This window comes from Centroberyx affinis, unplaced genomic scaffold, assembly GCF_046629955.1.
Source record: "Centroberyx affinis isolate AG114_WGS23_722 - 3 ecotype Tasmania unplaced genomic scaffold, CSIRO-AGI_Caff_v1 ptg001013l_1, whole genome shotgun sequence".
Classification (NCBI taxonomy): Eukaryota; Metazoa; Chordata; class Actinopteri; order Beryciformes; family Berycidae; genus Centroberyx; species Centroberyx affinis.
Genome location: NW_027279575.1, coordinates 402,635 through 428,745, shown reverse-complemented (window position 1 = coordinate 428,745; position 26,111 = coordinate 402,635). Strand labels below are relative to the sequence as shown.

Here is a 26,111-nt window from a genome sequence, read left to right as displayed (position 1 = left end):
AGCATATGTAAAGGAATTTGTCCAGAAATATGTATATGCTCATGTATTTCTGTGTATATGCACATAAATACTGTATGCAAGATCATGTGCATGAGGACAGATCAGTTTCTGCAAGCAGGGATAAATGCAAACACTGTTTTTGATTTTCCCAGATTGACGGAGACCCTTGAGAAGAAAAGTAGTGTTTGCTTTATGATAAAGCGTTCATATGTGTCAGAGAGGTAATAAATCATACACAGAGGCAATACTAGAGGATCAAATGTAAACCCTCTACTTCCTAACATTGCACTGTCTCTACAAAGCTGTGATAAAATATTGGCTAGTGTTACTACTCTTCCTCAGGGTTTTTTTTTTAATTTTTTTTTTACCTTTATTCATCCAGGGAAGGATTTTACTGGGGATGCTAATTTTTCAGCAGCGTCCTGCTTCACACTCATCCAATTACACACATTTACACCTGGAAGATGCCCAGTAAACCACAGTCAGTAAGTTGGCCACTCTGTAGGAGCAATTGGAGGATAAACGCCTTGATCTTGCTCTTCCACCATGCCTCATTACAAATACATGTTGTGGGGCTTTGTTCAAACCCACAGAATTAAAATTTAAATTCTAGTCAAGATCCCAAGGTTTCCAAAGATATCAAATATGTCATTCTGAATTACAGGGAAATGTGTATAAAATGATACCCAAGACATCTAGAGTTTTTTACATTTGATGTAATGGTGCAGCCATAAAAAGATGGCATCTTGGGTTTGAATATTTCACTAAATATAAGTGTGATAGTTTGAATCAAGTGTTTGAACAAGCAAATAGAGCGTATGTATGTGACATTGTCAAACAGTATGGAAAAATGGCAAAACTTTGAAGCTGCTTAAGGGAAAATTTAAGGGGAAAATCAGGATGTAAAAGGGCACCTCTCTAGTAGTTGTTGAGCTAAGGGGAGCGTTACCCTTTCACTCAGGTTTTTCGAGCCTCTCCGGGAATTTGAACTGATAACCTTCCAGTCGCATGCCGCCCTTCTCTAACCTTTACACCATCACAACCCCCAAGGTAATGTCAATGTCTACCCCTTCATTTCTTCCTCATAATTATTCTCTCCTTCCCCTCCTCCTGCTCCTATCCCACGTGTCCCCCAAGGACGTACAGGTGACACGGACAACTTGTCCAAGATGGAGCCCTCCAATGGACACAGCCGGCCCCTGGACATCGTGCCCAGTACAGAGGAGAAGATGAAAGACAGGGGGCAGTGGGGCAACAAGCTTGAGTTTGTCCTGTCAGTGGCTGGAGAGATTATAGGCCTGGGGAATGTCTGGCGCTTCCCCTACCTGTGCTATAAGAATGGAGGAGGTGAGTTCTGAAGTTGCTTATCTCTGGTTAATATTGTTAATCAAGTTGCTATTTTGACACAAAAGTTTCAGTTTCAGCAACCAGGCCATCAGTAAGAATATGTAGTAAAATATATAACGCGGCAGTAGACTTAACTATTGCATTGACCATTAGTTCAAACCTTTAATGATTGCTAATATTAACAATTAATACAGCCTTAAGTTCATTGCTAATCGTTGCTAAAAAGTCTTAACCGTTTACTGGCTGAATGTTTGTTTTACCATGACATGGAGCCATGGGGTATATTTAATTTCAAAGCAATAAAGACCTTAAAATGACATGAAATTTTATAGGTTAAAAGGCATGTAAAATTACTCAAAATGCTAATTTGGAAGTATGAAAATGCATTACAAAAAACTTTCAATGATTTGCATTTTGTGTCTCATTTTTAGATATTTTTTCACATTTCTGAGGCAGCTAAGACTAGGCTTGTAAATCCCTACAGCACTGTGCAAAACTCAAAATGTGATCTGATCAAACAGAGGAAATGCATGTGAAATCGAGTTTATCCTGCAGGCAGCAAACTTATAAGACTTAAACGAATGCTGCACATCTCACTGCTCCTGTCTAGTTTGCATCTGGAGTCCCAGCCAGGCAGCAGGGGCTTGATGAGGTCAAAGAGACAGTCTTCAAAACTTCAATACTCACTTTGGTAATTGTCTGCAACAACTGCTTTTGAGTACAAAGACTAAATGTGAGGTTTTTCCAATGCTGCTCAATGGGACTATTTGACACAAAATAACTCCCTTGATGTAAACTCTCCCATGTAATCGAATGCTGAGATCTTCAAATGCTGTTTGACATGCTGCTTCACACCCACCTTGGATCATAGAGAATAAACTGGTTGAAATTGTAGACTATCTGACTTCATCCAGTTGATTGGTCACACAGTGGCCCAATTGGTCCACTGCCCCCCAAAAAAAAAAAAGTTTTTGATCCTATTTCTCGCCCAATGATAAGCCTGTTGTCTTGCCTCTCTGCTCTGCCACTGGCCTGTTCTCCTCTCTGCTTTTTCGAGATGGCAACTCAGACAGTTGTGTGGAGTAGACATGAGGAGGGTGCTTTGAATTACAAAGCAAAACGTTTAAAAGCTGTTTGTTACATCATGAAACAGCAATTGTTTCTTTGGGTTGAAAATGAATCCATCCCCCCAATGTTTTGTACCATTTGTTAGAGATTTCAGAGCAAGACAGATCAGCTGTCATCATGCACATACTGTATATACATGCAGCATTAAGATTAGGTTTGTAGAGGGCCATCCTGAGGACTCTCCCTGCCTCATCCGTCGACTGGGCAGTTAGGGTTAGGATTATCATGTAGTTTGTCATCAAATGCTTGGAGAGTCAGCAACACATTAATATTTTTTCCCACAATCCAAAAAAGTAGTCAGATTTGTCGCTAGTCAATTCTGAGAAGTAAAGTCTCTAGGTGGTCTGAAAATTTGCAAAATCTAGCAACAACAACATGCCAGCTGCTGCAGGCCTCCTTCGGAGGAGCGCTGGCAGCACTGACAAAACGTAGATTGTTGGACAAAGTGAGAGTCTGTCTAATTGTGCTATCTACTGCATAGCAGTATTTTTAGATGCGAAGCACCTCATAGATTTGTAGGGGGCTTCGCATGACACTGTGTGTCCTTGTTATCTTTGTGGAACAAATATCCAATGTTGGAACTTGGGCACCCATGGACAATACAGGAGGCATTGGGATTTGGCTAGTCTGGCAGGCAGCCAGTTGGCTAATGTCTGACAGATTACAGGGCACCTCATTAACAATGCATGCTGTCCACCAATCAGAGCATTCATCAATATCTGGGATTTTTTTATGTCAGTCATAATAGGAAGTAGACTAAAATGTTTAAAAAGATAGTTTCTAAAGATGTAAAGATGTGAAGGTATTCATTAACACCAAATTTCACTGATTTGCACCAGTGTTCACTGACAATGTTTGGGGCATATGAAGGTATTTGACTGAACTGTCCTTTTAACCTGTGTGCTCATACCAGGTGCCTTCTTTATCCCGTACCTTATCTTCCTGTTTGCTTGTGGCATCCCTGTCTTCTTCCTGGAGACGGCTCTGGGCCAGTACACCAGTGAGGGAGGCATCACCTGCTGGAGAAAGATCTGCCCTCTGTTTGAAGGTAATCCACTCATTTTCGAAGGGAATACAGTTTCGATTAGGTGAGATACCATAACACAAAAAAAATTCTCTAAAAATGTACCTGTCTAAAAAATACCTTACAGTACCATGAGTGGATAGATTAATGGGAAGCCCCAGTGGGACTCAAACCCCTCTGTAAGTGCCATGCATTCCTCCTTTGAGTTAGATGATTTTGCAAGATCTGTTTATCATGCAAATTCAATATGACATAGTTCAGATGTTTCCTAGTTGCATTGTTAACGTTTATGTGTGGGGGAGATTCATCGTTTTGAATGTAAATGTGTAATGCTCCAGAGTTCACAGTATGCCAGTGTTACTGTGAAACAATTTGTTGATTGTGACAGGCAGGGATAATGCCAATATTTCTATTACAGCAAGAATTTTAGGAGTGTGTGTGTGCATATTATGTGCACATGCATGTATTTTGTGTAATATGTATGTGCATTTGTGTTTGTATGCGTGTGTCTATGTGTGTGTATGTGTGTGCACACATATCTGTGTCAGATCTATCCAGTCTGCATGCCACAAAGACGTGGGAGGGCATTGCATGTGGTTGTAATGGCTGGCATTCAGCCAGCACTGGCTAACATCCAAATCCTCCAAAGCTTTAACCATTCAATTGCCCTCAAATAAGCACAAGTCTGCAGTCAGTCACACATAAGCCACAGAGGATGGAGGCTGGGAAAGAGTCGAGTCAGGCACTTTGTGTCGGGACAAGACTTCGATTTGAAAGTGGCGTGTCTCGTAATTTATTTACCATGTAATGCATTTGACCATAGCATCCAATCATTTGCAAGAGTGCCAGTGAGCTGAGGACCGGTTTCATCAAACACTGCAGAGTAGTGCTTTGTTCAAAGATGAGTTTTGCCTTCTCATCCGTATTGAATGGAGCTGTCAATTGCTGCTTGCCACTGATTCAAGATCAGCTTCTGTGAGAGGCTTGAGAAAGACTGACTGCTCATGTGTCAGTCTTTAGGGACAGTCACCATCAATACAAGACACTTGAATTGGGATCAATTCACATTCAACTCAAATTTAAAAGTAAAACCGATACTCACTGGTTTTTGCGCTGCACTTCCCAGAGATCATTGGCAGTTAAACCGTGTGGCCAATACTGCCAGTAATGTCTTTTTCCTTGGATTTTCTGTTGATAAAGTTTGCTCCTTTCTCTGTTCAGCCATGGCAGCTATCACTGCTCATGCTAACTAGGCTACCCAGTTCTTCCTCTATTTATTCCAAACAAACCACTGTTGCTGCTGCCAGAAATGTAAAATTCCTGTGCGCCAGATTTTCCCCAGGGCAGAGCTACCAGACACCAGGTGTTTAGAACAGCAAATGTAGGAATTGTAAAAGCTTTCATGCACTGGGTATAGGTTGAATCAATATTGTGTCATATCAATCAACAATAGAGAGTAGCAAAACAGACATTAATTTATATGAAAATGTTACGGATTATTAGGTAAACACATGATGATCTTTTATTTAAAAACAAGTGGCAACCTTGACATGTTTCGACAAATGAAAAATAATGGTTGCAGTCTATTCTACTTTCCAGTACGATAAATGTCCAGCAATTTATGTTGGTGACATTGGTGCAAAAACTTACAGAGCCAGTACCCATGTACCACAAAAAGCCATGTTTGAAGCAACAACAATGGACTCATGTCTCTCTGTGTTTTCTGTTCCAGGAGTGGGCTATGCCACCCAGGTCATTGTGGGTTTGTTGAATATCTACTACATCATCGTGCTGGCATGGGCCATCTTCTACCTGTCCAACTCCTTCACCTGGGACCTGCCATGGGCCTCCTGCAACAACACATGGAACACAGGTCAGACACAAGGCACCATACACACAGCCAAAGACACGCCATTGTTAGACATGTATATATCATCCCTGTCCAGTCAAAACCTCATCTCCAAAATAACAACTTTTCAGGAACTAAGAAAAACAGCTTTGTTGTCGGCTTGACCACCATGTAGTTTTGAGTTTATTTAATGGGGTTCTGAAAGGGTTTTGTAAGACCAAGGGTGGTAGGACTTTTTCATCCCATAGAGGAGCGTGAAATCCTTCAACTGAAGTTAAAACATGCAAATCACCAAAATTAGTTATGAGTTAGTTTTCACATATGTAAATAATTTTGAATGGAGTTTATCCTGTTGTATTTGATAGGAAGGCACTATACTTACTCCTTTGGCTGTGTCTTGTGTTGTGTTTTTTTTATTTTTATGCAGGTGTGTCCTTTGTTTCATTGTATTTCATTTTTTGTATTATTTTATTATATTGTCTTTTTTTTATAGATTTTTATATATTTATGTGTATTCTATTTTTATTGCTTTATTTTTATTTGTCTTTTTTATTATATTTATTTTTATTATATATTTTGTATTTATTTTGTTAAAATTAATTATATACGTTTTAATGTTTTGTGCTCCCCTTTTATTTGTCATCATTTCATTTCATTTACTTTTATTTTATTTTAGCCGAGTGAGTGTTGCTTCAGCCCTCCGACACTGTGGTGGCATTGTTTCACTTGCCTGTGTTTCCCTTGGAAACCCAAGAAAGCTTGGATTTCTCCACTGGATTGAATGTCTTTTTGTTTTTCCTTCTTTCAAGATTCCTGTATGGAGTTTCAGAGGGGGAATAGTTCCATCAATCACTATGAGAACACCACCTCTCCTGTCATTGAGTTCTGGGAGTAAGTGCCTAGTTAGGGACTGTTGTCCAGCTGTGTCCTAGAATGGCCTTCAGTGCCAACAACTTCACCGGAACAAATATTCATCTTAACAAGTAATTTAATCTTGTATTCCATCCACCTTTTTCTTTAAACAAGTGAAAAATCTGTGAATGGGGTGAAAGCTTTCTTTACAATATACTTTCACTTATGTCAAGAATTGTATTTGAACAAGTGTTTCAAGATAATGTTACTGAAATAAAAAAAATACTTGGGGCAAAGTATTGAAAAAGTGAAAATCAATGGAAATCTCACTCTCTTTTATAGGCAGATTTTTTCCATTTGTTTTAAGAAATACGATTGTTAGACTGCATACAAGAGTTTTCTGTTGATTCCAAGGTTTTATAGTTTTGCTAAATAGCCTTTTGGAACGCTAATAGGCTCTTATCTTCCCACAAATCAATGCATAACAAGATCCTGTGAGGTGATTGCAGTTATGATATGAGTTCAGACAGATGACATGCTTTTTGTATAGAGATGTGAGCAATGTGAAATGTGATATAATCAATTCTGTCTATGATTTGATTCAATAAAAGATTCCAGTGTTGTTCCTATGTGTGTGTTGGTGTGTGCGTGTGTGTGTGTAAATCTATATCATGTGTGTGTATGTGTCTCTAGGCGGAGGGTGCTAAGAATATCCCCAGGTATCGATCAGATTGGCTCTCTGAACTGGGACCTGGTGGTGTGCCTGTTAGTTGCCTGGATCATCTGCTACTTCTGCATCTGGAAGGGAGTCAAGTCAACTGGCAAGGTAAAACAATCCTCCATGGGAATAAGATCTGTCTCACTTGACATTAGTGATATCTTAAAGTAATAATCTGTGCCATTTTCATATAAATAAAGGCCTGTTCGCTGTTTTGCTGTATATCTGATTGATAGAACACAATAGTGAACCAAGTCAACCTATACCCACATTTGGTAGGTGTTTCCTCAGACACACGGGAAGTTATGTTTTACGTTTCTGTCAGCAGAAACAACGACTTGTTTGAAATAAACAGAAGAAGATCTTGGTTGTTAGTATGAGTAGCTATAGCCACCACCTTCTTCCAAGGAAAAAGATGTTACAGTGTACCAAAGATCAAAAAGAACAAGGATCTGGAGCATTACCACTTTAAGATCTTAACGCCCACTGTATTAATGATAAACATCATCACCATCACCATTATTTTTATTTGAAAAGCACTTCCCAAAGCAGAGTTACAAAGTGCTTAATAAGACAAACAGTAAAACAAATGCCAATCAAATTTTGACTATAAACTACTTAGTTCCTTCCTAGAAACATAAAAATGCACCTGTCTTATCAGCCCAAACCACAAAGAGTGTCCCATTCCCCACTAATGGAGATAGAAGTACATTTAGTTACATACAAACACATTTCATCATAAACAACTGACAATCTAAGTAAAAGTATGAAAGAAGGAGTATATGTTTGTGAGAGAGAAAGAGAGAGGCAACAGTCAACTCGTCAATTTCAAATAGATTCATTTTCTTTCGTCTCAAACTCACTGTGATAGTTTGGAAAGGAAGGATAACTTGTAAGGGGGCAATCATCATACCCCACACACACTTCAGCAGCCCACAGGCAGGCCTGTTGAGGAGTGGATGTTGTGTGTCCTCAGGTGGTGTACTTCACAGCCACATTCCCTTACGCCATGCTGTTGATCCTGCTGATCCGAGGGGTCACCCTGCCCGGAGCCTCCAGGGGAATCAAGTTCTACCTCTACCCTGACCTGGGACGCCTGTCTGACCCGCAGGTATGCCGGAAGCACACGTGTTCTCGGATTTACACTTATGCTGGAAATACACAGAAACACATGCTCTCAGACACACACCATACACACACGTCAAGGATGAGTATCATTGGAAAGTGTTTCAGTACTGATGCCGTTTCTGGTTCTTTGATTTCCTTAGGAAGTCTTCAGTGTCTTTCTGTGTTGAATAGAAGTATATTTCACTATGCAGCAGGGTAAATGATTTCTGCTTAACAGCATGTCACCTGCTCTTAAAAATAGAATTAGACCCTTAGCTAAAGCAAATAAGTACAAGGTGCGCTTCAACGGTGAGAAATTATGTAATTAGTGGTGCGCTTTGGAAACAGGGGTAACAAAGTTTTCACAGAGAAAAGAAAAGGCCCAAGGCACTCACAGAAAGTTAAAAAGCCTTTATTAAATGGGCGTGTTAAACAGCCTTCATCAGGGTGGTCTGATGAAGAATGGCTTATTCACTTTTTGTGAGTGGCTTGGAACTCAATTTTTTCTGTGAGAATTGCACCCTTCAATTCATTTTCTCTGTGCAAATACCCATAAACAAGAAGAAAACTGACATTACAAAAATCAACTATTTTGATGCTTTTCGACACCTTGCGATATGTATCCTGCTCATTATACATATCCATACTGATATGCTCACACCCACCTCACCTACACACACACATACACACACTTTCCAAGCATGTTGAAAGCATAGGATTTTGTTTTTTGTTTTTTTTTCAATAGAAGCCTGCAGTTACTAGGAGTGTTTAAAGTCCAGGTCATCTTGGTGTGTCACACTGACATTTCCATCAGATGCACGCAGGATAGACAGACAGCAGTTTTCATACAAGCAGCTCAGGCGCAGCAGTTCCTCCCTGGCTCCCTGAAAGGAACGGTTGTTCAGTTTATATCATCTGTGTGTTAACAGTTAAAATATCTCAACATGCTCACATCTGTGGTAAAAGGAATGTACAAATAAAATGCGTTAGCTTAGCGATGCCCTTGTTGCCATGGCCTCAGCTGCTGACTGACCCACATAGATTCCTTAACTGAATGTCACTGGGGCAGCAGGTAGGCATAGAGATACAGAGGATGATCAATACCCAAAACGCTGATTTGGTTAAATCCCCCAGGGCCAACAGGAGGGAGTGTTCCTGCTGTGAAGTGGCTGCTTGTAGGTTGGCAATCTAGAAATGTAGGATTTTGTTGTGACTTCTTTCATGCGCGAGAAAAACATATTTCACAGTGTTTGGTCAACTAGTATCACAGGAAAGTTTTGTTACACCTATGATGTGGATACAGTAGCTCTGAACCTTGTACTCCTCACTATTGGTTGTGTCCTATCATGTTGGCAGTTATCAGAAACACTTTATTTGCCAAGTACAACAAATGTGCTGGAAATTTTCTTTGTGACATAACATAGTACACAGTACATATTTGCACATAGGGTGAAAGCACACAAGGTTCTTACATGCAGTGCAAGAGATAATTGCAGGACAGCAGGACAGTAGACTAAATATAGCACTCTACATAAATACAAAATAATCCATCACTATGTGCAGTCTTGCAGTGTGACATGCAGTGGGTTGCAGGTAAACGTAGGTAGGTAAAAGTCCAGCTGTGCAGTGGAGCAACATACTGTACCATGAGGTAGTTATACTGAATAGGATGGAAATGCATGGAAAAAGTTCAGATTTTTAATGAGAATAGATATAGAGTAGTTCCTGTGGTTCACTCATTATAGGTCACTTCAGATGAAAGCATCAGCAAAATGCCTATAATCCAATCAAAATGTAACAGACCACTAACTGTGCCTGAACAACACAGTTCCCCAAGCGATTATTTGAGAACATCTTAATTAAAAGATGACTTGTGTGAAATGGATGAACCAGGTGATTTAATTTTATAACCTAAATTGCCAAGTGGTTGTGTTTTGGGTTACTGATAGACTTCCTCTCACCCAGTGGGAACCGATTCTGACTATATTCTGAGGGAAGAATAACTTGCATATGAAAGAATCTCAGATATATTGGCAAAGATACAATGTCATCTCCCAGAAGCCAGGGCCAAGTATGAGGGAATCTCAGAGAATCTCAGAGACTCCCATAGACCGACTGTTTAACACGTGGATGGTGATAAAACTTAGCAGACGCAAGCGTGAGGAATGTGTCCAGCCGAGCTCCCAGGAGTTATCCACTGCTGATGAGAGAGAGGAGGGGGGCATTAGTGGGGGGCAATTTCACAACCACTTCTCTATTTTGGCACTTGCTGTTAGATAGCAACCGGCATGAAAATCAAAATGAAGTGTCCTCTTCAATCACTCTCAGGGCTCTGGGGATGAATACAAGCCCTGTGCGTGCAGACAAGTGAGGTTGGTGTAGTCGGGGCCTTGGGAACACCTGCCTTTGTGGAGTGGTGTGACCTGTGCTCATGTTGTTGGCTGGACCCCCAGTCAATCAGAGCCTCAATGCTGGCTCCCAGCTATCTAAAACATGCCCCGGTGCTCTGGCACCACTTTACCAGAATTCTAAAAACAAAGAGAGCCCTCATTCAAATTTGGAAGTGCAATTTGGCGTTTTGAAGACTGGGAGGAAAAGTACCACACTTGCAGTGCAGTGGGGAGATGGGGATGGATAATAGGCCTTTACCGGTCTGATGATGGCAGGGCGACAGGGTTGAGAGGGTGAGTTTAGGGCTAAGGAGATTTGGGATTTGATAGATGCATTGGGAGGTGGGTTGTGTTGTGTGAGAAGACATGGGGTGACTGGAGGTAACGTTTTCAATATGCACCTCAAGAGGCTGTGTGATTGTCAAAATCAGGCCCACCCACCGATGGACACCATACTGACACAACTGAGCTGAGCTGAGGCTTCGCAACTAACTTTTCCAAGAGTCTGCTGCTACTGTGGCACTGTTGTCTGTATGGAAGACCTGATGTACTAGAATGTACTAGAATCTAGTTTGGTGTTTACCTGCTGTACCTGTATATTGCTTAGTGATGTTCCTTGTTGATACAAACACTGGTGGGATAGAGCTTACTCACAAGTGAAACTATCAGCGTCTCTTTATGCCTGTTCGAATCACAATAAATTGTCAGTGTTTTACAGATGACAGCGTGGACAGCCAACTATGTAAAATCAGCACAACTAATATGGTTAACAGACCTACTAAAACAAAAAAAACTATTCTTAGTTTATCCTTATGTTAAATTTATATTTATTTGATCAGTTAAAGGGGCAGTGACTATCGCATATCTATTCTGTCCCAAGGTATGGATGGATGCTGGAACTCAGATCTTCTTCTCCTATGCCATCTGCCTGGGCTGTCTCACCGCCCTGGGAAGCTACAACAAATATAACAACAACTGCTACAGGTCAGGACTGAAATGATGATGCAATCAACATCAAGATCAACCCAACAATACACTATTCCCTCTCTATCTCACTCATCAATAAATGCTGATCTTAAAAAAAGGTAGATGTAATTCACTGATGAGATTAGGAAATATGACTGATCTGTTTTGAGTTATAGTGTGATAAACCAATGTGAGCTGTGGGCCTCGACTTTGGGCCTCAGATGCTGCATTGTTCATTATGTTTTATTAGTTAATTATATGGTGACTCCATTTCATCAGATTTTTACCATAACTCTTCAAGTTGCACTTTACACTATAATAAGTGCCTACATTTTTAGCACTTTTAGCACATTTTCTGATGTTTATATCTTCCTTTCTGTGTTATTTCCAGGGACTGCCTGTCACTGTGTTTCCTGAACAGTGGCACCAGTTTCACAGCAGGTTTCGCCATCTTCTCCATCCTGGGCTTTATGTCCTACGAGCAGAACGTGCCCATCTCAGAAGTGGCTGAATCTGGTTGGTGGTTTTCTTACTGTATTTGAAACAAGCACAGATCCTGTACAGACCCACGGTGCATGTTCAATTTTATGCACTGAAGCACTGCGACACGGTTAAATTACCTAATTCCACTAATGTTACTTAAATACCACAAGGTGACATCACCTACCGTTAAAGATGGTATGGCAGTGAAGATGAGTTACTGTCTGTAAATCCCTGTTACTGACTGTGGAATGTTAAGTTACACTTTATTTTTCACACCAGGAGACCCTGTGCATTGAGTTCAGTGCTGCTGGTGTGCTGTCTGTACATCTCCAAATTACAGACATAACGTGATTCGACATCAGGTGCATTAGAGATCGATTTAGATCCATTTCTAAACACTGACCAACTTTTGATTTTGTGCCCCTGTATGGGAAACACTGCATCACACAGTCAAAAATGCCCTTTATCTGACAAAGTACATCATCTCACTAAGCATTACCTGACTGACTGACTGACTGACTGCCTGACCTGAATTTGCCTCGTGATGCGCCGTGGGAAAAACGCCACTACACTCAGTTATGCAGAATATCTGAGAAGTGTGCTTTATAGCAAAATGACGTCTTTAATTTCTATTATTTCTTTTGGTTCGTTGATTTTGAAAGGGATATGTTTCTGAAAAGGTGGATTCTTTATCCAAAGCCAAACTTTATCTAGAAAGCCTGGGCAAATATCTGAGCTTGTTTGGGAGTATTTTTTGCTATACACATATTGCAATGTAATGGATTGGGCACCTTGAGAGTATTGCATTAACATAAAATCAATCTATCAATCTATTTGAAGGAATGTGACAAGGGAAATATATTTCAGAATTTAAAATCTAAATATACGGCTACTTCTACTGTTGCATAAACCATTAGAGACATCATCTTTCTTTCAATTTCCACAATATGCCATATTATACAACAGATTCTACTCTGTCTTAAAACTTTGTTGAGGGAAAAGCTGTTGCAATGGTCATTTGTTGCTAATCTTGTTCAGTCAGTTTCCAGGTTAAAGGATTCCATAGCTAGTTTCTTTGAGCAGGTCCTGATGACATTTATGCAAAGCCTGCACATGAATTAGGGGTTGTCCTCCAGTTTCTAAATCGGCTCTATGGTGTGACACATTTAAACATTTCATTTGTGTGAACTGAAAGGGCAGTTCCTAGTATATTGTGGTAGTCTGCTTCAGTGTACCTCAGCTGGTTGCCATGGAACTTTAAAATGAGCATTGTTTCTTTTGTGGGCAATGCATGAAAGTCAGAAAGTTGAGATGCAGAACACAACACTGAAATCACTGAAAAGCCAAGCACACACTTTGCCTTCTCCATGGCAAGATATCAGCTTTGTGAATCCCAGGGACTGTACCCAATGCTTATTCCGCAATATTATTAAAACTTCTATGGCAGCCATCTTATTTGTAGTCACCACATGACCCTTCAAGAATGTTAATTTGAATGAGAATGCCCATTTTATTCCTTCAAATTCAAATTGTAACCCTGTCTAACTCAGGTCCAGGTTTGGCCTTCATAGCCTATCCTCGCGCCGTGTCCATGATGCCCTTCTCCCCTCTGTGGGCCTGCTGCTTCTTCATCATGATCGTCTTTCTGGGACTGGACAGCCAAGTGAGACCAACACACACGTGCACAGACACCCACACACACAGACACATTACAGTCTCAGACATAGTTTCTGCCACACAGCCCTGCTACATATTCTTATTATTAATAATAATAATAATAATAACTTTATTTATATAGCAACTTTAAAAGCAGAGTTTACAAAGTGCTTTGACAGACAAAGTAAAAGCAGAATACTCAAAATTTGATTTTAAAAAGCAATGAAGCAATAATAAACAGGGATTAAATTCAGATAGGAGGACAGAGGTGAGAAAGAGCAACATTCAAGTAAATAATGGGATAATCCTAATATGAAAACCATGAAAACAATTAAGATAAAATTTTAAGAAGTGATTTAAAAGAAGTCACTGATTCTGCTAGCCTCATCTCCTCAGGCAGGTCGTTCCAAAGTCAAGGGGCCCTGATGGCAAAAGCACGGTCACCTTTAGTTTTAAGGCTAGACTTTGGAATGGCCAGAAGATCCCCGCCTGAGGATCTAAGGCTGCAGACTGGCTCATATGGAGTCAACATATATACAGTATATATAACCTTTATTTAACTAGAAAGTCACATTGAGATTAAAACCTCTTTTACAAGTGAGACCTAGCCAAGACAGGGTCAAATAGCAGCAACAAACACAAAACAGGACAACAACATCCAATCACAACAGCAACAATAGGTATGACAAGAATACATTACATAATAAAGTGCATAAACAAAAACAAGGCAGCAATATTTAATCAAGTGTTTGTTAGGTGAAGCAACTGCAGCTAACAGTGACCACTTCCATTATTCTGAGTTTAAAATCATTTAAAGAGGTAAGGGTATCAAGTTTAAGATTGGCCTGTTATGTTATATCTGTTATGTAGCTTGGAGCCAGACCCAAACTTTAAAAATGATCAGTAAAATCTTAAAATCAATTCTAAACCAAACAGGGAGCCAATGGAGAGAAGCCAGGATTGGGGTGATGTGATGTCGTCTGTTAGAACCAGTAAGAAGCCGAGCTGCTGCGTTCTGAGCTAGTTGGAGGCAAGAGAGTGACTTTTGGTTGATGCCAGAAAGGAGGAAGTTACAGTAGTCTAGTCGTGAGAAGATTAGGGCATATTACTGCAGAGAAGGAGTAGAAATTTGCACTAATATTGCTAGTTGTTTGGCACTCTTTTGGTCAGGCCTGCAATCTGTAGGAATGTCCAAGACCGCATGAATACACAAACACCATCATTTCTTTGTCTGTACTAAATACGCATCATCTCTCCCTATTAGTTTGTGTGTGTGGAGAGCCTGGTGACAGCCATGGTGGACATGTATCCCTCCACCTTCCGCCGTAAGAACCGCAGGGAGCTCTTCATCCTTGCAGTGGCTGTGGTCTCCTTCCTCATGGGCCTCATCATGCTGACGGAGGTTGGTCACACTGATATAATAACGATTACAGAACAAGCATATTATCTTGTGAAAAGGAGGGTTTCTGCATAAGCATATTAACAATGCCTAATATTTAAATAATCTGCTATAATAAAGGGATAATAAACTGCACTGGTGGCTTGATGAAGGCCCTTTGCTCATTTAGGTTCACTCAGCACACAAACCATGTAAAATACAGTTACCTCTTGAAATGAATCCACCTGTATGTTGAAATACTCCTGCTTTGCCATTTCAATGGGAAGCTTTTCAAGTAGCAGATTTCACTTGTGAGTGGAGAGTTTGTTGCCTTTAAGACTTTAGCCAGGCTGATGGCAAGAGCCGAACTCATTTTGAAATAAAACTCCTCAAGTCTACCCACTACAGTTTCGTGTCAGCACTCGGTTCACATAGACAATGAAGCTTCCTGATATCCGTAAATGGTCAGCCAATGGTTTCTTTCATTATATGCACTGAAGATGATCTCTTCACCAGAATGTTTGCTGCACAGCACATTTTGCCTTTAAGAATGAAATGTATTTCACACATGCAGCTCCTCAGCTTTTCTCATTTTTGACAGCATGCAGATTTCCTTCCACTTGCTCTACCTAAACCTCTGTGTGTCCCCACAGGGAGGCATGTATGTCTTCCAGCTCTTTGACTACTATGCAGCCAGTGGGATGTGCCTGCTCTTCGTGGCTGTTTTTGAGACTGTTTGCATTGCTTGGATTTATGGTGAGTGTGTTGGCCAGGCTATGTGGGAATGCATGGAGGGGGGCATCAGCAAGACAAAGGTTTTATTTTCACAAGCGACATAAGCACTATTCATCCCCGTCCACTGCCCTCTAGCACTGGGCCAATCCATAAAATTACAGGGTCTTTCTTGTTTGACTCGCAGATTGGGAGGCTAAAGGCTGAATGAGTTCTATATTATTTTAACTTGATGGTTTATGTCTAATGTTCAAGTGAATTAAATTAAAAGTGAATTAACTAAATGAGCTAAAAAAAAAAAAAAAAGCAGAGCTTATGGGAGCACAGCATTAAACTTTATTATTCACGAAGAGTATTCAACTGAGATTTATGTCTTTTTTCTTTAGATCTCTGCTGCTGAAATAGGATGAATCTTATCATGATTGCATGTCACAGTTGATTGCTAGAGATTGATGGTTGTCTCCACTGTGTTTCCCTCATCTCTCCCTGATTATAGGTGCTGACCGTTTCTATGACAACATCGAGGACATGATTGGCTATCGCCCCAGCTCTCTCATCAAATACTGCTGGCTTTTTTTCACTCCTGCAACATGCTTTGTGGGTTTCACATTCATTTTCAATACGCATCTCCTTACACTATCCCATGACTACACCCTTGAAATAAGAGCACCCCCTGGTGGCTGATGTTGTAAATGCATCTCGATTTGCATATCACCACAAATGGACAAATATGGTTTTCTTTTTCTGATCAAGCTGCAAAGTCAAAAATCTCTATACATTTAAAAAATTAAGGCTTAAGGTTCAGGTGGGGTTAAGTTTAGTCTTAAGGCAGGGATAAGGTTCATAATCAGCTTTTTAGTTAAAAAGACACATTTCAGGTTTGTAGCTTGGCCTAAAAACAGCAGAATAAAACCACCAAACATCACTGTCTGTCTCTACTCAGGGAACCTTTGCCTTCTCCCTGATCAAGTACACTCCTCTGAAGTACAACAATGAGTATGCGTACCCATGGTGGGGCTACGGTCTGGGCTGGATCCTGGCCCTGTCCTCCATGCTGTGTATCCCCCTCTGGGCGGCAGTGAAACTCTACTACACCCCTGGAACACTGAAAGAAGTAAGTGGTGCACAAATACTGTCTTTCTTAACTGCCAGTACTTTTTCTCATTTCAGAAGAAAGGACTTGTTTGACATCATTTCTTGTCCTGCAGTGCATCCAAACATCAATATCTGCTCTTTCCAGTTAGAAAACTATCAGAGACTCTAAGTGCATATTGCTCTGTGTGATGGGCAGGGTTGAGTAGTGACAGAATATACGTATACAGTATTCTATTATGTAAACTAAAAAGAAATTGGATTCTGATTACAGATACTTATGAAAAATTAAAGGTTTACTTCTGGGAATACTTTTTAGAGAATTTACTTTTTAAAAGTGAAAGCAAGACACTCAGAAGGCCATTTAAGTAGTTGCAGGTGTAAGGTGCAGGGAAAGACTTTCACAACATTCATTTTCTTTGCGTTTTCATTTATTGTCTATTTATTTTACAACCTAAACTTTGGGGAAAGGGGAGGTGGAACAAAGGTTTGCAGTTCATTGTATGCGCACAAAGTGTACGTCAAAGGCTCAGCCTATATACATGGGAAACACCCCTGCTTCGGAGGTTGTTGTGAGGTTCATATAAGGTCATGTGCATTGCACAGGTGTCTCCTCTCGCTGGTGCCGATAATAGACAACAGCAGGTGTTCTACGTCTTTTTCTCATCTGTACCTTTATACCTCAAATATGGTAATATGGTAATATAAAGTAATCTGAAAGTAACTGACAGTAATCAGAATACATTACTAAATTTGGGTAATCTCTTGGATTATGTTACTGATCACAAACATAATGAGGTAACTAGTAACTGTAATGTACAAGTAACCTACTCATCCCTGGTGATGGGCCAGAAATACCAAATAAAGTCAATTGAAGAAGTTTCCATGTTTGTACTGAGTTACTCTATCTGTTTGTTCCTCTTTGTGTAAATAGCCACTATATAACAGTGCAATGCAGCAGGTTTTTCACTATTTTAACCCCACCTTTCCCTCTCCTCTCTCTCCTCCTGTCTTTTATAGCGCCTTGCACTCCTGACTACTCCTTCCACCGACTTACCCAAGACCAAGCTGGAGCAGGAGAAGCTGCTGGCCATCTTTGCCGCAGACGGCGACAGCCTCCGTCAGAAAGCTCCGCCCACCAAGGACGGCTACTTCCCCGTCGATGAGAAGGAGTCTAATTGCTAGAGTCCTGAGAGTTGGAACCAGAGCCTCCGAGGGGTCGAAGGTTAATCCCCAGCTGTGACACTCTGCCTGGCCTCATCCCAACACTCTCCGCAATACCTCACTAGACAAGGTGGCCAAACAGGCACAGATGCAGACTTACAGAGTGAGTCACCTGACCTGTACTGTCTTCTTCTGCTGGTTTTATTGGGGAAACAGCACCGGTTATTGTTCCTGCTGCTTTCCTTTTTGTACGGTACCTTCACAAATGACTGTCTCGCCATTCATAAAGATTTTCATCCTTCTACGAGAGAGTTGGTCCCCATTTTTCCTCCCCTTGCTGTGCAGTATTTGAATAAGGAAAGTTCTGTTGATTTGTCATTCACCTGTGGCGGAGTTGCATAAACATTTGAAAAACTTAGTCCGTTGTTTTTGCACAGTGGCTAAGAATTTACACTTGATCATGTCTGCTTTCTAAGGAAGCATTTTTTTCTCATTTTCATGGACATCTCTAATGTTCAATTAGTATGACATGATGTACATTCTGTTTATTCATTGTTTCTAACAACTGGTTGCTGTGGATGGAGCACTGGAGGCACCACAGTGTGTGTTTTCTCCAATAGCACTTCCACATCATGTTGACAGCTCCTGCTTACTGTACAATACAGTGCAGGGATCAATATCAGGGTCAATTGATTCTAGCATTTCAGCATGTGGATCTTTGTAAATAAAAATTAAAAAATCGTATAAATGCATACTAATTACCAATGTAAAATGCAATGACTGAGAATGTTCTGTAAAAGAACTGAATTTTCAATTTACATTGGTGAATTGACCCCAACTCTGATAATTGAGCTTTGCCTTTACTTCAGATTAATTTTATGTTCATAGATTCAGTATATGTTTTTTTTTTTATTTCTCCTGCTTAGCTATACCAAGCTTAGCAGATTTGCATGTAAATCTTTACAGGATCCATTTTTGCAACAAATTTATACTTTTTCATACTTTTTTTTATTATTGTCATGATTTGAATTTGGTGTCAGTGTTGCCTCATCTCCATTGCACTGAATTCCATGAAATTAAAATGTGAAGTGCCTAAAGGAGACAATTTTGACAGTTGTGGTACATATGAACAGAGCAGGCGATTGTTGTTCTTGGTGGTACTTCTGCTATATTTGAAGGGTTTCATTCCAAAACAAGATGTTTGCCATTTGAAAATATTGGCACCTACTCCCATACATGATTTCTGATAGGCTTCTGACACATCCATATGTCACCCTGGATTATTATTGAAGCTGTCGGGTAAGTCTTTTCCTTCCAAAAATCAAAGAAGTGTTTTGGGATGTTCTCTGCTTTTACAGTACTGTGTAATGACATAGCTGTTGGAATAAAACTCTTCATTTATAGGGTTTGGAAACACTTTTATAATTGTAATTTTTCTATGTTAACATTTTTTTTTTATATAATGGGAAAAAACAACCTTCAATTGAAACATCCATATCCATATACAAAAACATATTTTATATTTTCTGAAACATATGGCTTGTTTTTCATCACATGTATACTCATGTTAGATTTAAATGTTGTAATATTGTCTCTTTTGTCTGTATGAGATCGGGGGCTAATGATTGATTGATTCCAAGATTGTTTAGAGAGGAAATGTACTGCATTTTAGCAATACAGTCTTGACTTATGATAACCTAAACCATATTTTCAGATGATAGTATATTTTCTTTATTTGATATCTCAATTGCTCTTTTATACTATTTTCCTAAATGTCCTAAATATATTAAAAAGAAAATGATACATGAAGTATTTTAGGGTGTGATGGGGTATCTAAAATGATGCTGCATTTTCAAAAATGTTTTCGTTGTACATATTCATCATCATCACACAGTTGCAATATATGCTGTACATTGTATTTGCTCTTGGATAATTTTTTGCATTGATTAACAACTTCATAGTCTACTCTTACACTGATGAATGTAAAAAATAAATAAATAAATAATAACAATCATAATAATAAAAAAAAGACATTTTTATTAAAAGTTTTAAAGAAAAGCAGACCTTTGATTTCTCATGTTTCTTTGCACGTGAATATAAAATGTTTGTATACATAAATCACTAAATAGTTTACATATGTGTGCAGCTGCAAGCAGCCATTCTGGTTTTCAAGCCAGTTGAATATTCAATGTTATCAGCTGTCAAGGGCTGGATGTGGGTGTTCAAAGATCAAGTTTTTACACTCTTGACTCATTTCATAGTTTCAGCCATCCAGTAACATATTATAAAATATATCGCTATATTCTTATATTCTTATTTAAATACTATTCTTTGATGTATCCTACTACTACAACACAAAATCCCCTCTGGGATCTTTTGCATTTCATCTAATCTAATCTAATATTGTGACAGTTATGGTTATTTATCTCTGTAATTACATTACTGTGAATGGCTAAACTATCAAAATGCCGCCAATGAGCAGCACTTTAATAGATTTTTCATGGAATTTCATCGAATTCAACGCTATTGCATGAATTCTTATGTTATAATCCATTAGTTCCCATATGCACCAATCACGACCAAACTTAATGTTTTGACATAGTTTGCCATAGAGCACATGCAACACATTTTACACAAATAATTGTTGAGGCATAGGCCGCTAATTTGTATTGGATCTCTTGATGATTTGACAAACATAGAGTTGTGACCGATTTTCTGACCGGCTAGAGTTCATTGCAAGTTGCACATTTATTGGTGAAGAGTGGCCATGTTGTTTAGACTTGGTTTATATGCTGATGTATCTCCACTAACAGTAGCTTTCAATTTTGGAGCAGATTATCAAAACAGGGAAGTTGCTTTTACACCAAAGATAATAGCAAAAGAAAACATAAAAAAATCATCAATTAGGGGAAGATCCACCCTCTGTTAGACTATGGGAATCTCATATCTCTTATCATATAAGATCATTGATGTTCTGTCTTTAAAGAGATTAAGATACTTCCTTACGGATAACATTCAGGTCTTTTTTAAGAAGTGGGAGAGTCCATTGGAACGGTTAGGTGTAAAAGAGTTGGTGAATTATGTATGAATCTGACATTGTGTTGCATAAGCTGACGTGTTTATGTAACATCAACCTCAAATTAGGCTATTTGCATATCCATGTTCCTTCTCTTTTTTTTGTGTAAATCTCATTTTTTGCTTTCTTTTCTAACACCAATGCTGTTTGCAGAATTTATGATTAACCGTTTGTACTGACACTGATACATGAAACAACAATAAAAAATAAATAAATGCATAAAACATCAAAATGAGAGGAAATCCAACACACCGTCATGGTCAAATGGCAAACTTGGAGTGCAAAGATAGCTGGACATGTACATGCGTGTGTGTCATGCAAGTGTGGGATTTGGCTCTTTACAGTGTGGATTGGCAACGGTTAAGCTCTGTTATGGTGCAAGCCTCGTGTCTCTGGCATGTTGTTGACTATCCCATGGGAAACTGAACACACAACTTTGAAAATAAATAAACAGATAAACCAGGGGGTTGTAGAAATAACACAGCAGGGTTTCACAACCAACAACTGACCTTAACATCTGTATGATATTAAAACATCAGAAAAAAACAAAATCATAATCATCTGAAGAGAAACATGCATACACATCTCTCTCTCTCTCTCTCTCTCTCTCTCTCTCTCCCTCTCTCCCTCTCTCACAAACACACTTGATCCTTCATTTTAAAAATCCAGTGCCGCTTGCTATTCTCTGCACACATGTAAGTTGTGTTGCTGATATTCAGTCCCTCATCAGGTTACTGTTTGCATTTGAGCTCGAGGAAAATTTCATCAGCTCCCATGCTGCAACAGCAACAAAATGAGAAGAGTAATCATATCCTCATTTGAATATCTGCACTTAACACACATATAGTATGTAATGTTGTGATTTAATATTCAGAATTGATGACCCAATTCAAAAGCCAGCCAACTAGAACAACTAAATGTTACCATACTGTAATCACATATTTTGCTGATCATACATTACATCATAAGTTTAATGAAGTTCAGCCACTTTATCTATATGGTATGATAAGTTCTACCACTCTCTTGCTGTCTTATTTTTAAAAAAGAAGTGCCATTTGTTGTTTTCTCTTTCATCATGATTCAAAAGGACTTGAAGATGCATGGAAGCCTGTCTCCAAAGCCCAGAGGACAAGAGCTGTTTATTTTATGTGGCAAGACAGCACTGAACTTCATCAAAGAAGAAAAAACACGGGGTGAAGGCCTCCCGCTGAGATGAGTCGTTCCTACAAGTTGAATGCTGTCAAAACACTGACTTGCTGCTTAGTTGCCATCAAATATTATAACAAAATACATAAGAACAGCAAATCAATGAATTCACAAATCAATCCATTCACAACACATGATTAAATTTTTTTTTCTCCACCTTCCGCAGAAGTGATGGAAAAAGCAGCTCTGTTTGCGTGACATGCCGCAGAAACACGTGAGGCAGAACAGAGGCGAATCGGGAGGCTGGTGGGTGGGGGCGGCACCGCAGAGACCTGCACCTCCACACAGGTGGGAATTGGGCTCTTTTTCTTCTGGTTGTCACCGTGCCTGGCAGCCGCGGTGAATTGGTGCTCCTGTTTTCAGTGTCTGCACACGTCTTTCCACGCTATGTCACTTTACAGCCTCACAAACCATGTCCATGGTAAATAATGCTCATTACTCCCTTTCATGCATCTCATCCTCATTCGTTTTAATTACCTCACGATACACTGACACCTCGACACTGACCACAGCTTCTCTATAGCTGGAAACATAGTGTATGCCATGCTAATAGGGATGGGATGATATATCGAAATTCAATATATCGCAGTACAAAAATGTGACAATACTATCGTGGGGCAGAAAAATGAATCGTGATATTATCTTAATTTTATTCTGCTGTGGTAATCATAAATGAGACGACTTGACCATCACAATTTCACAAACTCTCCATTGAAATTATATTATTTACACTTTGTAATGAAACTTTTACATTGTTGTGTACATTCTAGAGAGCTAATGCCATTGCCAGAAAGATTTATGTCTCAGAAATAAACATAATTCTGCACAGTCAGACTTTGTCGTCATTGAACTTTTATTTATCGAATCGTATCGTGAGATAAGCATATCGTCCCATCCCTACATGCTAATGCACGTAAATGCACATAGTGAGTGAATGTCTGAGGTGTAGGCCCACTTCTACAGCAATATGTACAGTGTACTGTCTGTTGAATGTCTTGGATTGCCCCTGCATGTTTTGTCTCTTATTCGTCTTGTTGTCCTTGTGCTGTGTCGTGTCTGTCAGTATGTGTTGTGTTACTCTCCCACTATGTCTCTGCACCAACGCCATCAAGACAAACTCCTGTACAGTTATAGCACTTGATTTTATAGCAATTGATTCTGATCCTGATTCCTCTGAACCATTTTGGTGGAACCTGGGTGGAACTAACCCTTCATACTCTAGAGTCTATGTTTCATGGATCACCACCATTTTGGAATCAAACTGTGGCTTTGCAGACCTAGTGAGTAATGAGTACATCATACAGATATACTGGGTTTCTTTGCTTCCCCTTGATTTTGAAGTCATGGTCTACCCCTGGCGTCCCATCTTCACTGATGACCATTTCTGACCAGCTAGTGTCTGTGCTTCATGAAACACCTTGCACTACATTATACCATACAAGACCGTATATTAAGCTGGTAAAAAAGCAAATAAATGAATAAATAAATGAGTAGCTTGTGGTAGTCACTGACTTTTCTTATGGTCATACTGTACTCCCTCCACTGATATTTGGTGTAATGGTATAATCTTTTAAATCACTTCTTAAAACACATTTTACAGTCTTACTTTTGTGCATTTAAAAAAAAAAATCTCACCCACCTTTAATCTTGCTTTTTATGTTCTTATTTATTTATTTATTTATTTATTTATTTATTTATTTATTTATTTATTTATTTACTTATTTATTTATCAAGCCTATTTTCTATTGACTTTGTTGGGTTAGGGTTATCTCCCCATTATCTCCTCCTATTCTTGTTAAATTTTGCTGCAGCTTTTCGGTAAGTTATATATATATATATATATATTTATTATTATTACAATTATGTTTACTATCATCATCATCATCACCACCATCATCATCATCATCATCATCCTCCTCATCATATCTGTCTGTTTTGAGCTGCTCCAGTAGATGTCGCTGTAATCATTCTACTGAATCCGTCACTGTTTACGGAAGTCCAAGTGACGTGTCAGTGTCTACCAAAGCATTGTGGGAACGAAAGCGGAGCTGGCAATGGTGACGGCTGCTGATGGCGTGAGACCCACAGCTGAATTTGGCAAATATCTTCGCTATTGAACAGGCTTAGGCACCGAATTTGAGAGAATGATGCTACTACACGAAGCTAATGTCAACGGTCTTTGAAGAAGGGAAACATATGCTGGTGTCATCGCTGCTCTTTTGCGCACTGGCGCCCAAAGCCGAAAAGTGGGATATTGTGTCAATGGACCGCGGCGTTTTTATTTTCTTTTCCAAGGGAGGCGAATAAGTAGGCACGGATTATATTTACGGGGGGGGGATTTCGCTCCCCGCATTCCTTATCGTTTGAAGTTCCTAGAGATTTTAGTCGAAGACGCCGTCAAAAATGTCGACCAGCAGTCCAGAAGCGGTGAAGAAATTGCTGGAGAACATGCAGACGGATCTGCGGTCCCTGTCCATGGAGTGCAAGAAGAAATTCCCCCCAGTCAAAGAGGTTAGCCGGGCTAGTTAGCTTTGTCAAACATTTGCCTTGGATACGGCTTTGCGTCTCATTCATTGAATATGATTTCATAGTCACGTCATCAGTGGTTTTAGATGTTGATTTTGAGCCCGCTGTCCCAAAAGCGGTGATGCGGGCGGCCGCCTCTGCTCTGGTCTGTTGTGGGGTGAGGACACCACCGGTGACTTGTCCTCATACTGTAAGGCAAAACTGAAGTTGTGTCAGCTGCAAGGCCTACCGACTAGGCGTGTGAATAAGTGATTATACAGCTGTTTAATGCCCTGCCATTGTGTCACATTCTTTTGGTTTGCATGCTGCATTGCAAGCATTCATGTAGTGGAGGGTAAATCCAGCTAAACTCAGTTGACCCCCTTCTTTTTTTTGTTTTGTTTTTTACCTGTGGAATAGAGTTTACCCACGTTTTTAGGCTGGCATACACTTTATGAGGCAAATTCATTGTGTAAAACATAGTAAGTAGGGTCAAGCTGATATAATTTATGTGAAGATAGGGTGTTTTTAAGGACAACTTTCTAAAAAATGTTTGTGATTTTTGTTCATATTGTTGGATGATCAGACATAGCACTACAGGACTGTAAGAGAGTGTTAGTGTAAGTTCAAGTCATCTTCTATTCTAATCTTCTAATAGGCTGTTGTGCTAATACTAGAGCAGGAGCATGGTAATTTACTTGGGCAACACTCAAGCAAATTTATTTGTGGGAGAATGTTTTGTTTTGGCATTTGTTGAGGATATTGTACTCAAAGACCTGCATATAGAGACGGGAGCTCAGGGTGGAAGTGGATTTCACAACAAGCTCGCCAGTATTGACATGGCATGAGAGCGATTTCATAGAAATGCTTTTTCTCTGGAAAGAGTCGCCGTTGGTCGCTACTGACTGACTCCATTGTCTTGCTGATATTTCTGACGACACCATGGCCTAGTCTGAGAACAGAGTAGTACAGTAAAGTGATGTGTGATGTCAGGGCCTTTTACAGTCTGCATGTATAGTTATAAACTTACAAGTAGAAGACAACAGTTATTTCCTTTCCTTTCTTACATTACTCCACTTTTCCTAACCAACACAACCCGTTGTATTACGGGATCTGCTAGCTGTAATTAGCATGCAGCAGTATACAGGGTTGGGTCAGAGTTCATTTACATCAGGAATTTACTACAGTCTCCTTTGAACCTTAATTTAGGCTATAGGCCAAAAGATAAGAGTGTGATTGTGATGGTGGTGATATATGAGATGGATAGACATAATTTCCATTATGTCTGCTCTCTGGTTTGTCCCATTTGTTGTGTAGACATCTAGATGCTACTGTGCCATTCACATATTACTGAAATGCATACAGAGTGCAGCTAGTGTTTGCTAAAGTTATGTAATTCAACTGACAGTGTCTCAGTCAGAGGCTTTACCTTAATTCC

The 26,111-nt window shown here is 39.6% G+C and overlaps 2 protein-coding genes across 5 annotated transcripts in view; both read left to right on the top strand.

Moving 5' to 3' along the window:
* Positions 1 to 1,139: 1,139 nt before the first annotated feature.
* On the top strand, positions 1,140 to 17,907 carry slc6a13 (solute carrier family 6 member 13). The gene is made up of 14 exons (XM_071522683.1): positions 1,140 to 1,347; positions 3,389 to 3,523; positions 5,232 to 5,372; positions 6,158 to 6,239; positions 6,894 to 7,026; positions 7,895 to 8,029; positions 11,296 to 11,399; positions 11,773 to 11,897; positions 13,415 to 13,527; positions 14,785 to 14,922; positions 15,552 to 15,654; positions 16,127 to 16,227; positions 16,574 to 16,744; positions 17,743 to 17,907. The coding sequence occupies exons 1-14, from the start codon at positions 1,170 to 1,172 to the stop codon at positions 17,905 to 17,907; spliced, it is 1,824 nt and encodes a 607-aa protein (XP_071378784.1). The 5' UTR covers positions 1,140 to 1,169.
* A 6,308-nt stretch (positions 17,908 to 24,215) lies between these two features.
* Positions 24,216 to 26,111, top strand: part of mon2 (MON2 homolog, regulator of endosome-to-Golgi trafficking) — a 52,252-nt gene continuing 50,356 nt past the window's right edge. For all 4 annotated transcript variants that reach the window (XM_071522666.1, XM_071522670.1, XM_071522668.1 and 1 more), the window contains exon 1: positions 24,216 to 24,679. In XM_071522666.1, the coding sequence (XP_071378767.1) occupies positions 24,572 to 24,679 (108 nt within the window). In that variant the 5' untranslated portion in view covers positions 24,216 to 24,571. The remainder of the gene's footprint in view (positions 24,680 to 26,111) is intronic.

Bases quoted from the DNA above. Each gene is read 5' to 3' on its own strand.
- slc6a13 (XM_071522683.1), top strand. From the start codon at position 1,170: ATGGAGCCCTCCAATGGACACAGCCGGCCCCTGGACATCGTGCCCAGT. The intron at 1,348-3,388 runs GTGAGTTCTGAA...TGCTCATACCAG, and splicing joins GTGCTATAAGAATGGAGGAG to GTGCCTTCTTTATCCCGTAC. The intron at 5,373-6,157 runs GTCAGACACAAG...CCTTCTTTCAAG, and splicing joins CAACAACACATGGAACACAG to ATTCCTGTATGGAGTTTCAG.